Source organism: Vanessa tameamea, chromosome 2, assembly GCF_037043105.1.
Source record: "Vanessa tameamea isolate UH-Manoa-2023 chromosome 2, ilVanTame1 primary haplotype, whole genome shotgun sequence".
NCBI lineage: Eukaryota > Metazoa > Arthropoda > Insecta > Lepidoptera > Nymphalidae > Vanessa > Vanessa tameamea.
The window spans coordinates 3,199,079-3,213,030 of record NC_087310.1 but is presented as its reverse complement, the minus strand read 5'-3'; the positions used below and the strand labels follow the sequence as shown (position 1 = coordinate 3,213,030).

At 31.4% G+C, this 13,952-nt stretch overlaps 1 protein-coding gene across 1 annotated transcript in view; it reads right to left on the bottom strand.

Moving 5' to 3' along the window:
* Dcma (decima) overlaps positions 1 to 11,980 on the bottom strand; it is an 87,384-nt gene extending 75,404 nt beyond the window's left edge. The window contains exon 1 of the mRNA XM_064215515.1: positions 11,839 to 11,980. Within this exon, the coding sequence (XP_064071585.1) occupies positions 11,839 to 11,958 (120 nt within the window). The 5' untranslated portion in view covers positions 11,959 to 11,980. The remainder of the gene's footprint in view (positions 1 to 11,838) is intronic.
* Positions 11,981 to 13,952: the final 1,972 nt, after the last annotated feature.

The window sequence follows — 13,952 nt, the reverse complement described above, 5'->3', positions numbered from 1 at the left end:
TATTTTTAAACAAACACAATGTACACACACATATTTATAGCTAGTTCTTAATTCAAATAACTTCATTTTATTTATACTATGATAAATTTTTTCACAAGCAATTAATCGCTTGTTAGTATTATTATTATTTAGTATTATTAGTTAGTAGTATTATTCCTCAATAATTTTCAAAATTTTCTCCGAAATACGATTCATCTTTTGTGTAAGTTCTATGTATATTGGTGTAGTAGTTTTTTGTATGGAGGCAATATATTATTGATCTTTTTTTTTTTTAATGAAACTTTTGTAATAAATAAATTCCTCTTCGGTACGTAACTTTATAAAGGTTTATTATTCTGGAAAATAAGTGAAAAGAAATTTGTAATTGGTTGTCAAAATGTATTCAACTGATTCTAACATCTGGGACGTGAGGAGCGGCAGGTGTCGTGTATTCTTTGATACTTGAATACGAGATAAAAGCAAATGGGAATTTTGTTTCACTCCTATTTCACCACCGCTCCTTTACGTTAAAATCTTTTTCGGTAGCAAATTTTTACGTTAATACGATACTTAGAACGGTCTCGTTTTACATTTTATGTCTGAGATTTACTATTAATGTTTATTATGAATTAGGCAAGGGAACTCGTCCCTGAAATTGAATAATAATCGAATTAAATTATTTTTCCAAGCATGATACATTTGTTGAGACTTTGTATTAAAGTTTTGGTATAAAGTTGTAAAACATTAGGATGATTAAAACAAATCGAATCAAAATTTTTCCATGGAGATTCCGGCTTTTAACATTGTCTCCCTGATCTGCGACAGGGCCGACAGCATGTCAATGTATGTAGCGTCCCATACAAGGGCCCGTCCTTGTTACTTTTTGGATATATATTATCTGTATACCATAACAGTATCGCTGAAACATCTCGAAGGGAGTCTCGAGCGCTGAGATTGTAAATATAATGGGTCTCTTTTCACGTATATAAATATGGTTTCTGTATCAGCAGCATTACACCAAATTTATATACCATAGAACATGATACTATGAAAATATACTAATCGAGCAGTATCAATGTCAGTTAGCTGTCTAACCTTCCTCATCGCGTATGTCGCGGAGCTAAATCTACCTGCAAGGGATGACAGATGAGAATGATTAAACATGATGCATGTGTTTATTATTTATAGTGATCGAATTAAAGCAGGCAGTCTTATAATACATTACCTTAGGCGGCATTCAAGTACTACGTAAACAAGGGGGTTTGCTTTTCTTATTATTGATGACGTAAGGGACGGGGTAGGGGGACGTATTTTTGGTGATTACGTCAGAATTCATTATTTAGTATTTTTTTTGCAATTTCTATTATTGAGTAAATTTTGTTCTGTGAAATCAATCGAGATCGATTAATTTGATTTTATATATCGAACATTTTAATAGAAGAAAATAATTATATATTTTTTATGTTTTATATGTTAAGAATATAATATTAATTAAATACGATATCAATAATTTGTTAGAATAAATAATAAATGTGTATTAAAATCCTCTACAGAGTATTTATATCTTCGAGACTTAAAACTGCTGCTCATAAATAATAATAAAGAAACCGAAACGTATTGAAAATATATGTACCAATAATTACGTACGCATATGGGAGCGTTTATAATTGCGTATGCTACAACCCGGTACCGATAGATGGCGCTGATTGAAATTGTCACTTTCCTGAATCGCGCTGTCTATAATTTATTCACTACTGTGTATAATGTAGTACTCGTATAAGTGTATAATGGCATATCTATAAACGATCAAACAAAATTATAGATGTGCATTATTACCTCAGTATTTCGATGTAAGCTGTAACAATTTTAATAATAACAAACATTCTGATAAAGTATGGCATATATCTGGCAGATACTTAATAAAAAAAAATACTATATATTTCGTGATGACGATCGTTGACGTAACGAAAGAAAACAATTTTGATTTCATAACTAGGTCTAACAATAAGCCTAAGAAAATCCTATAAGATTGATCTTAAAGTAGGTCTTGGCCGTTGTTTGTGTTAACGAAATGATTAATGTATATTTACTCATTGTTGTTATTATAACAGGCGAGTTGCTCACACGGGCGATAATCGGATCAGAAATGACTGATGGAGATATCAAATTATTCATATAGTATTGCTGTATTTTACCGAAAATAATATTGATACAGTAATTAATTAATTTCGCTGATAAATTATTTTATGATGTAAATCATCCACTAGCGCAGGCTGAGTGTAAGGCTGACTCGTATGCCGTGATGACAAACAAAAGGACACCTTCTACCTTTCTACTGCATTTTACTTACACTGGCTCGCATTCGACCTTCAATGATCTTAATGATACATCTTATAAATTTTCTGACTTCGGAATGTCCGAGATGGGAGTCAGATTGTTACAATTAAAGGATTTTCATCAGGCTTTGTTACTGTTATTTCAGGAGTTCCCCGAGAACTTAATAACTATAGTTATTATGAATATATAACAAATGATAGTGTAATAAATAGGCTAAACGAGGTGATTCGCTAACGAGAGATTTGGATATTGTCAAGATAATAAGATACCTTTTAATAGTCATAGTGATTCCATTTGGTGCAAAGCGTATCACAGTAAAAACTTTCGCCATATGTCCACTTTAGTAACTTAATATAAAACCTATGCCCACAGCTTACTATAATATTAATAAAACATATCCATACACATCTACTTTTGAAAGATAAAACAGAAGCTAACAATTTAATTATTTTATTAAAAGATCGCCGAATTGAGTTGGATGTTTTCTTTCTACGACCTTGACATCCTTGACAACCAACGCAGGAGGTCACAATTTCTTCATGTCTGCGAATAACGTTTATGTATATTATTCAGGCGTTGCAGCTATGGGGTACATGTCAGTCGCCTCCTCGTGGCGTACCCTGGGCAACGGGGCCGGCTTGAGCTTGCTCGCCGGCTACGGCTAAGACTGGCGGGAGGGATGCCGCTGGGCTGCTCCTAGTACGTCCCTGATCGGTGTCAGGGCGGACCATGTGAGTGGCCTCGTTGGCTAGGAGGAAGTGGGAGGGCTCGCTACTCGAGCCTCCCAGGTGTTTTACACCGGCGGTCAGCGGCGGAGCCTACCATCTTATCCGCCGCAGGGCGTCTGCTTCGTTGACGCCCAGCCTCCAGTGGCGGACTCGGGGGACTTCGCCACTTTCCCACGTGGAGGATTAGGGGGAAGGCGCGCACTAGGCGCGCTTTCCATGAATATTCAGCCGCCTTACGGCGGCTGCCGCTGGTGGGGTCGTGCTTGCATGCCCTTGGCGATCCCGTGGCCTCACCACTAGGCGGCATGGTGGAAACCCGAGGATGGTTTTAGTGGGTAGGACAGGGCATTAGCATTAGCGTGCCCTGGCACGGGGCATTAGTTCCCGGTTGAGTCCCACATACCCGTCCCGGTCCCCCGACCGGGCGACATGCGTAAATGCATTTCCTCCTCGTTAAACAAAAAAAAAACAAAAAAAAAAAAAAGGCGTTGCAGCTATACCTGGTTGATAATCTTGTTCTAAATGTATAAAATGGGATTTTATTTATTGATTAAATAATTATTGATTGATAGTATTTTTTACATAAAGACGTTGATTTATTGATACTTTTGTATAACTGTGTTATTAACGAATATTGTTAGTATATTATACATATAAAAAAGTGTTTATTTTATTTGTATTCTTTCATTCACTTATCGTTCTTCCGATTGAGTTAAACTTTGTTCAATTGGTCTTGGCAATTGAAAAGAAAGTTTTTTGGCATAGTGCCATGAACGTATAAAATATGGCACGCAAGTCGTATCGTATTATTTCTTACTATAAAAAAGCATCTCATGCTGTTTAGTAGTTAGTAGTATATATTATATCTTCATCATAATAATGAGCCATTAAATCGAAATCGAACCTTCTGCTTAATAGAAAAGCATTATTAATTAAATTAAAAAGGATTATTAATTAAATTTCTTTGTGTAATATAACATAGGACCGAAAATATTTAATCATTCTACGTTAGACTGACGGACTGACAGACGGGTCGCCTGATGTACTATTCATCGCAAACTTTACCACCAACTCTGTGAACTGTCTTAAGATTTAATGACCCTTGTCCTCGTTTATACACACCCTTCAAACCGGATCAAACCAAGGATCATAAGTAATTCTTCGCGGTAGATGTGTTACTGACCGTATGGGTATACGGTCTTGCACAAAGTAAAACATCGTTGTAACTAGACTTGCAACGAATATTCGGTTGCTATTCGGTATTCGGCCTATTCGGCTGCTTTTATTATATTCGGCCGAAAAACGAATAATTAAGTAATATATTTTATTATAGGGATATAATGATAAAATGAAAAAAAGATAGATTCATTACGTATTTATTCATCTTTTTATTTCTCTTATAATCATTTGAGTAGTCATTGGTACATAGCACAGGCATATAATGATCTTATGTGTTAGAAATGTTAAGGATTCTATGTATTTCAATTATTGTCGTAATCAAAATTTAGAAGGGTAAGGTTTTCATTTGTTTTATAATCATTTAAGATCGATCGATAAGTCATTGATATATAAAACAGGTACATAATTATCTTCTATATTAGAAACTTAAGAATTTTTCTACGTCTGTACAAGTTTCTGAATATAGTATTCGTTTTAAGCCTTGTTATACTCATGTCTGTAATACAAAGTTTTCATTAATTTTCTATATCTACGTACGTTTATCAATAAAAGATGTTAAGATGTTTGTTTCAGCTAAGTTTCTTTAGTCGGTTCTTCTCAGGTCAGGCTATTTTCTTTTCCGAAGCGGTTGTAGTGTTTGATTTGACTATCAATAAGTAAGTGTAATGCTTCGATATTGAATAAAGGAATTTGAGTTTGTTTTTACTCAACAAATCGATTGTCAGTCGATCCTTGACACCTCATGTATCAACAAGATTGTCACGCTAATGTGTTTTCAATTTATCTGAATCTAAATTTGTATTATACAGACGACTTGCCGAGCGAAACTAGCAGACTTATTAAACAGAAAAATGTTATATTAGAAGATACTCTTAGATGAACTGTTGGCAATTTCATCTTGTCAATCAAATAGGCACGGATAGTCAAATTTAATACAGGTAAAACCAGAGGCATAGTCTATATTCTAAAACAGGAAAGTTTATTTCATCAAACGCGCTTATCTAAGAAACTACCAGTTAAGCGTCTTGGGTCATATGCAAAATATATACAAGTTGTTGTGTAGAATACGTCGTGACATTTCGTGTTTAGAATCGTGTCAATTTGTTCCGAACACTTACGAGTATTATCTTTTAGTACTAAAACGTTTCAAGTGAAAATACGTTAGAAGACAACAATGTTCACATCAAATGAATGACACGCTATTGAAGGAACGCTGTTCTCCGAACAAGAATAAAACGTCCTAACGTTCAGTGAATTAATTTTTTTTTTTTTCAGTATATAAATTTTATAGTAATTACTGTTTATTACGGGTTTAATACAGGTTCACATATATCGGATGTAAACGTGTAACAATTGAACACGAAGTACAAGTACTCTCTCAATCGGCATGATTTGTTTCGACATTTTCAAGAATCATCTCCACATTTTAGCCAAATTGCACCAAAATTACACTTAACCATCCTCGTGAATGAAAACCGTATGAAATGCGTTCGGTAGTTTTTGAGTTACTTTTGTTCAGACAGATAGACGTGGCGAAGGCTTATATATAATTTTAATTTGTAGCTATAAAACATTAACTACCTTTATAGTTTAGTGACGAACTTAGCTATTGGACTATGAAAGGGAAATAAATAGCGCTATAATGCTTCTATAATGAATATTATGTAACAAATATTCTACTACCAAACAGCAGTACTCAGTACTGTTATTTTCCGGTTTGAAGGGTGAGTGAGCCAGTGTAACTACAGGCACAAGGGACATAAGTTCCCAAGGTTGGTGGCGCCAAACTATACCATAAAAAAAGATTTTTGAGTTTGAGTTTAAATAATAAGCAATATAATATTAGGTAAAATGTCGAATTAAATAGAGTTACAAATTAATTATTATGGACATTTTAATTAAAACAACACACTTACCTTCGTGTAAATCCGCAAAGATAATATAAGTGTAATCCGATTGTGACAAAAATATATTAACTTAAGGTATAAAGCAAATATCCTCGTTTAAAATTCCAACCATGAAATGTCGAGCAGCGACTCGAATAATAAAATAACTACAACAAAGTTTATACAAAACAGAGACTTAAAATGACCTTTTTAACAAATTGACTAATACCAGAGACAAATATTTTTTTAAGTATCTTTTTTTTAAATTTATTTTAGTAGGCAAAGACATTCACCTTATTAGATGTCAATCTTGACACTGGCATTGCAAGAAATATATGTAAATGAATAAATACTATTCACACCTTGAACGTGTTCCGTGGCATCTTAAACGTAGCCTTGAACCAGTTATATTTACTAGCTCACTCAAAGACGGTACCAAAAAAAAAAAAATTATCTAATAAATCGTCTGACGAGTGGATGTTACTTCAAAGTCGTACCACTTGGAAAAAAATATTCTATATAGAGCTTAGCACATCTCAATCAAGAATTTAAGATTATTCCATTCATAAATTTATTTAAACACGATTTAAAAACGAAACATGTAAACATTTCCGCCGGTGTTTGCATTGAGTATCAGTTAAGTCGACCTTTATTTCAAAATATAGTTAAACTGAGTTAAAACACGAGTTACAATATGTTATATGCGCTTAAATATATTTCATCTGTAAAACTATAAGGAAAATCGTAAAATATGTAGAATTAGTGTTAATTTATAGGCTATCAAAAAAACGTTCGACCTCTAAAAAGATTTATTACAAACGATGGCTTATGATTGACGCGAATCGTATAGTGCGTAATAGTTATTATTGGGAGGGTCGATTATTTTTAACACTTTACATATAACAAATCATTATTTATAAATACTTTTAATTTTCAACAGACTAACCGACTAATATTCGTTACCTGATGGTAAGTGTTCATCTACCTAAATATTTAATTACTAAGATATATTTATGTAACCTTACCATACACAATACACTATTTTTATAATTCATCCTTTATCTTTTTTTTTATATAGATAAAAATACAATCCAAATTGCCTTGAGCAGTTTGATCATATTTTTTATAAGAATTTTCAAAAACAAAAATCTAATATCAGATTTATAAAAATTCTGGTTGAAATGATCTCATCAAATTTTAGAAGTTAATTTATATAATAAAAAGTGATAAATTATTTAATATGTCTTCACTACAACGTAATTTCATTGTGTTAAATACTTATTGTAAAAAAGAAGAACAAACCAACAATTTATTATTTTTAAATCTTCAAAGTGAAGGTAAACAAGACAAGGTAGTGTTTATTTTAATTAGTAATGAATGATTTATTATTTTAATAGATTGTTCATAGATATATGAAACATCAAAAGGCGAAAAATCGTTTCCTTCAAATAGCTTAGTGATCTTCATATTTTCATAAGATATAAACTATAGACTATTCCAAAGTATATACTCGTATTACTTTTCTTATGTTTTATTCACTTTGAAATGTAACCAGGCTCTCTTATATTATAAAAAATTAAACATTAACATTAAAAAAAAATATATTGTTTGATCATTCGATCAACTATTCCGGAATTACTATTAATTTACTTTCAGGAAACAAAAGAAAATATTTAAATAACTGTGTCTCAAGACATTATAGTATTAAAACTTAATTGTGTATACGGCATAGTTATTAATTCAACTGTTTAATATAGATTAAACCAATTATTATTATCACGTACTTTCCAAAAATATGAATCCAGTAGAAATTCTGTTAAAATAACTTTGTTTATTTCCAAAATATTCAAATATATATATAATAATAAGTATAACAATATGGAGGCTTGTTCCTAAAGGAATAAAATATTACCTATTTCGTTTTGTTATTGTAAAACAATTACATTATAAAGCCGTGATGGCCCAGTGTTTAGAACGCGTGCCTTAATCGACAACTGCTGGTTCAAACCCTGCCTCGCTAAATTTTCATGTGCTTCATTTTTGGTTTTAGTACTTCTCGTGCTTGGCAGTGAACGAAAAAATCCTGAGGAATCTTCCATGAAAAGAAGACTTAGCCCAGCAGCGGGACCTTTACAGGTTGATATTTTACTTTATAAAGTTAATCAATAAAATGAAGACAAAATTGTACAAGGAACGGTTTTATTGCTAACGATGCGGTTAGTGGTACGAATTAATAGTTCGAAATTTAAAATGACTAATAATATATCGAATACCCATTTATCATAGCCTGTTTTGGCATTATTGCTTTCCATGTTAAACGTGATATTACAACGGTTATAATTTCTACTGGTAATGGTTCACGAAGTTGACTTATATCCTCGAATAGGCCTATTTGCCAGGCCCTGGATTTATAATGCAAATTCCTTTCAGCTGTTACCGTCGGATTTCCCGCAAATACCCGCGGGTAATACTGACAGCCATTGATAATGTAAACATTTTTATACGGATTCGATCCACAAATAGAACAAATTTTGAATAATGTAAGTTATTATATACCTGAATGGAGTCCAGATAAACGGTTTGAATATGTCAGAAGAAATAAATTCTAAAATCGAAATGTTGAGGATGACATAAGATGCAACTAATGTGTAATGTGTTTATGTGTTATTTTAAAAAATATTTCTGTATAATAAGAATTGCGTTTTAAATTTAAAAAGCTAGGCAAGTGCAATTCGGACTCGCACAATGAGGGTTCCGCAACAGCAGTCAAATATACACTGATGTAACAAAACCATTACGGTTTTTGGTTTTTTTTCCAATAATTGTGCTACAAGATAGAGGTTTTGATTATCTTTGCGAATGTTTGCGACATAAACGGCCATACCTTTTGATTGCGTATATTTAGATTGATGAAATGATCGATTGATTGAATCCACGCGTACCTAAGAAAAAGGGATGGACATAAAAACAGACAGATGGACAACGAAGTGATGTTATAAGGATTCCTTTTTTTTCAGAGGTAAGGAAGCCTGAAGACGTAAAAAACTTAACTTATTGCTAAACATGTCACTTCTGATAATTTTAGCTATTACATCTTGAACTGCCGTCATTATATGATATATTATATTACTTTGTAAATAGTGATGATACCTCTTTGGTTTTTAAAATTAGTAGGAAACAGGTACAATATGACGATGTAAACAATGCTATGTCTGATATAGTACACTGGTTTAGCGTAAATAATCTTAGGCTGAATAATAAAAAAACTAAAATTGTAAAATTTAGCACACCAAACCTGCAAAATGTATAACCCGATGTACTTATCAATGGGGAATCGATGGATCCAGTTGAAACAACTGAATTTCTTGGCCTTACTCTTGATGCCAAGTTACAGTGGCTCCCCCATATAAACGGATTGGCGGGTAGACTGAGTTCTGCGGCATTTGCGGTCAAAAAAATTAGATTATTTACCGATGTTGATACGGCTCGCCTAGTTTATTTCAGTTACTTTCACAGTATAATGTCCTACGGTAGGTATTATGCTTTGGGGTAACGCAGCCGCTATCCATACTATATTTGTGCTGCAGAAGAGGGATATTCGCGCAATCTATAACCTAGGAGCCAAGGAATAAATTTAAAGAAATTAAGATATTAACTGTTGCTTCTCAATATATATTCTGTAATGTTTTGTATGTATGGAAAAATATTAATGAAAATGTGATTCTCATAACATTGGTACAAGGAACAAACACAATCTTGTTACTCCTGTTACTCGACTGTATAGAGTCAGTAACTCTTTTGTGGGGCAATGTATACGTTTCTACAACAGGATCACAGCAAGCGTTCAAAATGCTTCTGTTGCCAAATTTAAAAAAATTGTTAAGGAACGCTTGTGTGCGAAAGGTTACTATACAATTAGTGAGTTTATGTTTGATAGCACACCTTGGGAATGAAACGATCGCCTCCTGGCTGTTTCTATTCATATACAATTATGTATCTACTTAATTTGACAAAAAAAAAGACCCGCTGAGTTTCTTTCGCCGGTTCTTCTCAGGTCAGGGTGTTCCGAACCGGTGGTAGTGTTTAATTTGACCATCAATAAGTAAGTGTAATGCTTCTATGTTGAATAAAGGATTTTTGAGTTTGAGTTTGAGTAATAATAATTAACTTCCGCTGGCTCACTCAACCGGAAACACGTTTACACCGGAATACAACAATAGTGCAAGCGATAGAATAAGTGATTACTAAAAAGTGAGATACAAATTCAGTCCATCTTGCATAAAGCCTTATCGCGTTTTATTTATTTGAATCTTTATTTATTCTCACTCATGCATAATAGATTTTTAAATATAAAATACAAAATATATAAAATATATTTAAAAATATAACAATATATATATTATATAATAATATATATATAATTTTTAAAACATTCAATAAATAATAGTAGAAGCTACAATGCGTGAAATACATAGAAAACCGTTTGCGTCGTTCTAGATCATTCCAGAATCGACTTCGGAAACTAGAAGCGACGAATTGCACCTCTGGGACTACACGATTCCGTCAGAGTTGGACCCAAACGAACGAGTGGAGAAACCCATTATTGTAAGTCACGAACAGAGTCACATTCAGGATTGTAAACTAGAATTGAAATTGATATTCAATATGAATTGCAATTGTAGTTCGATATTCTATAATTCTATGTATGTGGTTATTTTTAGCTTTCATATAGAATTTTACAGTTTGAGTTTTTTGTTCGAGCTTAGTTTGATTGATGGTTATATAACGTGAATTTTAACCGCATACATATTTAGAGTTCAACATTTGTGTAAAGGCAGAAAAACATCGCGAGGAAACCTGCATGTCTCGTATGAAAATCTAACAAATGGATATCCATCATTTCGGGTTGCTGTTGTTTTCGTTCATTTCAGTTTTGGGGAATTACTTAAAATATAATGTTTTATGTAACAATTAAAGAAATCAAAGCCGATTCAACAATTTTATGCTAAGCTAAAATGTACTTTATAAAACCACACATTTTTAACTTTTGCCAAACATGTGATAATAATACGTATATTGATTATTATAATTGTCTTGTCAAATAATAATTATTATTTGTATGTGTTCATGTATATGTGTGGGTATAAAATAAGTCATATCAGTTATTATTATTATAATATTATTAAAGAAAATTTACCAGTTTTAGTAAATTTTCTGTTCACATTCAGCTACTAATCAACTACCTGATCTGAACGTCTGACGGTCGGCTGATAACTTTAAGACCATCTTTTGTGCGTTTCGATATTGACGTACAATGCAGTTTATAAGTAAAAAATATATAAGTTTCTAGAATAGCCAACATTATACTTTAAAGTAAACACACATTGCTTTTGTATTAAGAAGTATAATATATAATATATAAAGTTAAATATATTTCACAAATATTCTTTCTTTTTTGCTGAACAAGCAATCTCTTCCATGTAATCACTAGGTAAAGTATTTCAAATAATCTATAGAAATATTAAAAAAGGGTAATTTTATTTATAAAAAAAGGTTTTTCACAGAAAGCTACATTATTCCTGAGTGATATAGGGTATTATATATTTTATTTATATCGTAAGAAGTCGCTTGAATAATATAAAAAATAATACTAATAGGAGGTTAACTGATTAATAAACTGAAAATGTAAGAAGTACTTAAAGCCTATGTGTATTGATAGTATATCTGACCTTAGCAGGATCCTGTTGGTTACTCGTGACGTAAACTGAAGCTCGGCGACCGAGAAGCGTTCTGCTGACTATGGAGCTGCTGCGGCGACCAGACAAACGATCTTGCGGCACGGGTAACATGATTACGTTTAACAACACTTCACAATATATCCCAGCCTTTGAATGTTATATTCAATGTTGTCAATCACACTATTGACGAACTATAGATTTATTATTGTCTTCTTTTTTTAAACACTAATAAATATTTTGTACTTAAAATATGAATATATCACCTTATTATTTCTATAGGCACATTAATTTAATTTGGAGTTTTTCTTAGTTAAACATACTAATGTCTCGTAGTCTGAATGTTAAATCTGAAACAAAAATAAATATAACTGAGTTATATTGAGTGATTGCAGTCACATTATAAAAAAAAAAAAAAAAGCAATTTATAAAAATGTCTTATAGGAGTTCTCTGAATACACAGCGTATGTATAAATTCATGTTCTGGGAATAGCTTCTTATAGTTTTTATTTTTAAACATATATTGACGCGGTTTAAGATCCCTCTTCGCTTCCTCTCTCACTCCCTTGAGTATACGCGTATTATAATTTACACATTATTATGTTAGTTAGCTATTAACTCTCAAATTATTTATTTTTAATTTTCTTGAATAAAAAAATACATTATTAAATGTAATTTTCGATGTCACAAATCTGCTGGTGTATATTTAATAATAGGGCCATTTGGTACGTGTAAATCTTTAAGACAATATAATTCGAAATATACATATACATGACATGGAATTGTGTAGTTCCCGGAACCCAGCATACGTAGAGAATATTCAGAAAATTGTTCCTCATTATTAATTACGACTACGAATCAAAACATATCCACAATAAACAAAATCTCATATCGCAGGTGCTATTTCACTTGTATTTAAAATCATGTCAAATGTAATATGTTCCATATTATAATCATTTTTATGTCATATAGTGATGAACAATTACGATAAAAAGAAAAAAAAGTTTTCATTATTTATATTGAGTTCGAACTATTTATATTGTGGCCTTTAATTATATACAATAAAAAAAAAAAAAGTTACTGTGAAAATCAGGTCTGCATAGAAGGGTGACAAGATGAAACAATATAAGCAATTACTATATATTTAACAAAATGTGTATTACACTATTAGTAGATAGGTTATCTTAGTAAAGGAATACTAAATTGCGTGGTGTGAATCTGCATAATTTTTTGTAATAACTATTACGGTATTTATATTATTAAAACGCATCGTTAAAATAAACACACGCTTTACACGAGTAGGTATTTCAAAGTATTTTTTAATCCGAAGTATCACAGTTTCATAATGTAGAATGTAGATTCTGATGTGAAGAATTGGCAAGAAGTTCAGTAGTTAGTTACACTTTTCAACTAAGAATTTAATATAATTGTAAATTAATTATTTAAAAACCTAACGTTATTAGTGGTACCCGTGTTATTACTTGTAATTTTTAATACAAAAAGTAAAAATATATTAATTTCTATCAAAATATATTTTTTATCCTTTCAAAATTTGCAGTAGCTGTGAACTGTGGACAGGTCGTTAAACAAAAAAAGGATAATCATAATGACTTTGACCTTTTTCTCGAATATGAGAAAACTTTCTAATTTGATGTTGGATTTTTGTTTATTTTTAATACTAAAAAATTAAAAAGTTAGGTAATGTTGTAAATAAATGACATCATCTTTACTAATAAATTCGGACACGGTTTTTTTTTTAATGCCTATTTGAAAAAACTACTAAAACAACATACATAAAACTTATATTAGAAGATATAACGATGTACGGAGAAGGTTTTATAGGTATATAATTGTATCATATAAGCTGCGTTTCATTATCACTGGCTTTAAATTAAAATTATTGTGGCGTAATATCATGTTCTTGAGTCAGATATAAAATTAAGTAATATTAATAAATACGAAACGAAATTTAAAAATAAATTAAAATATTATATTAAATTTTAATTATTGGAAACAAAATAAAAATATTTTTGGTATCATTTACAATAAAGCGGTTATATAGAATTTTATATATCAGGATGAGAAAGTAATGGAATAAGACTGCTATG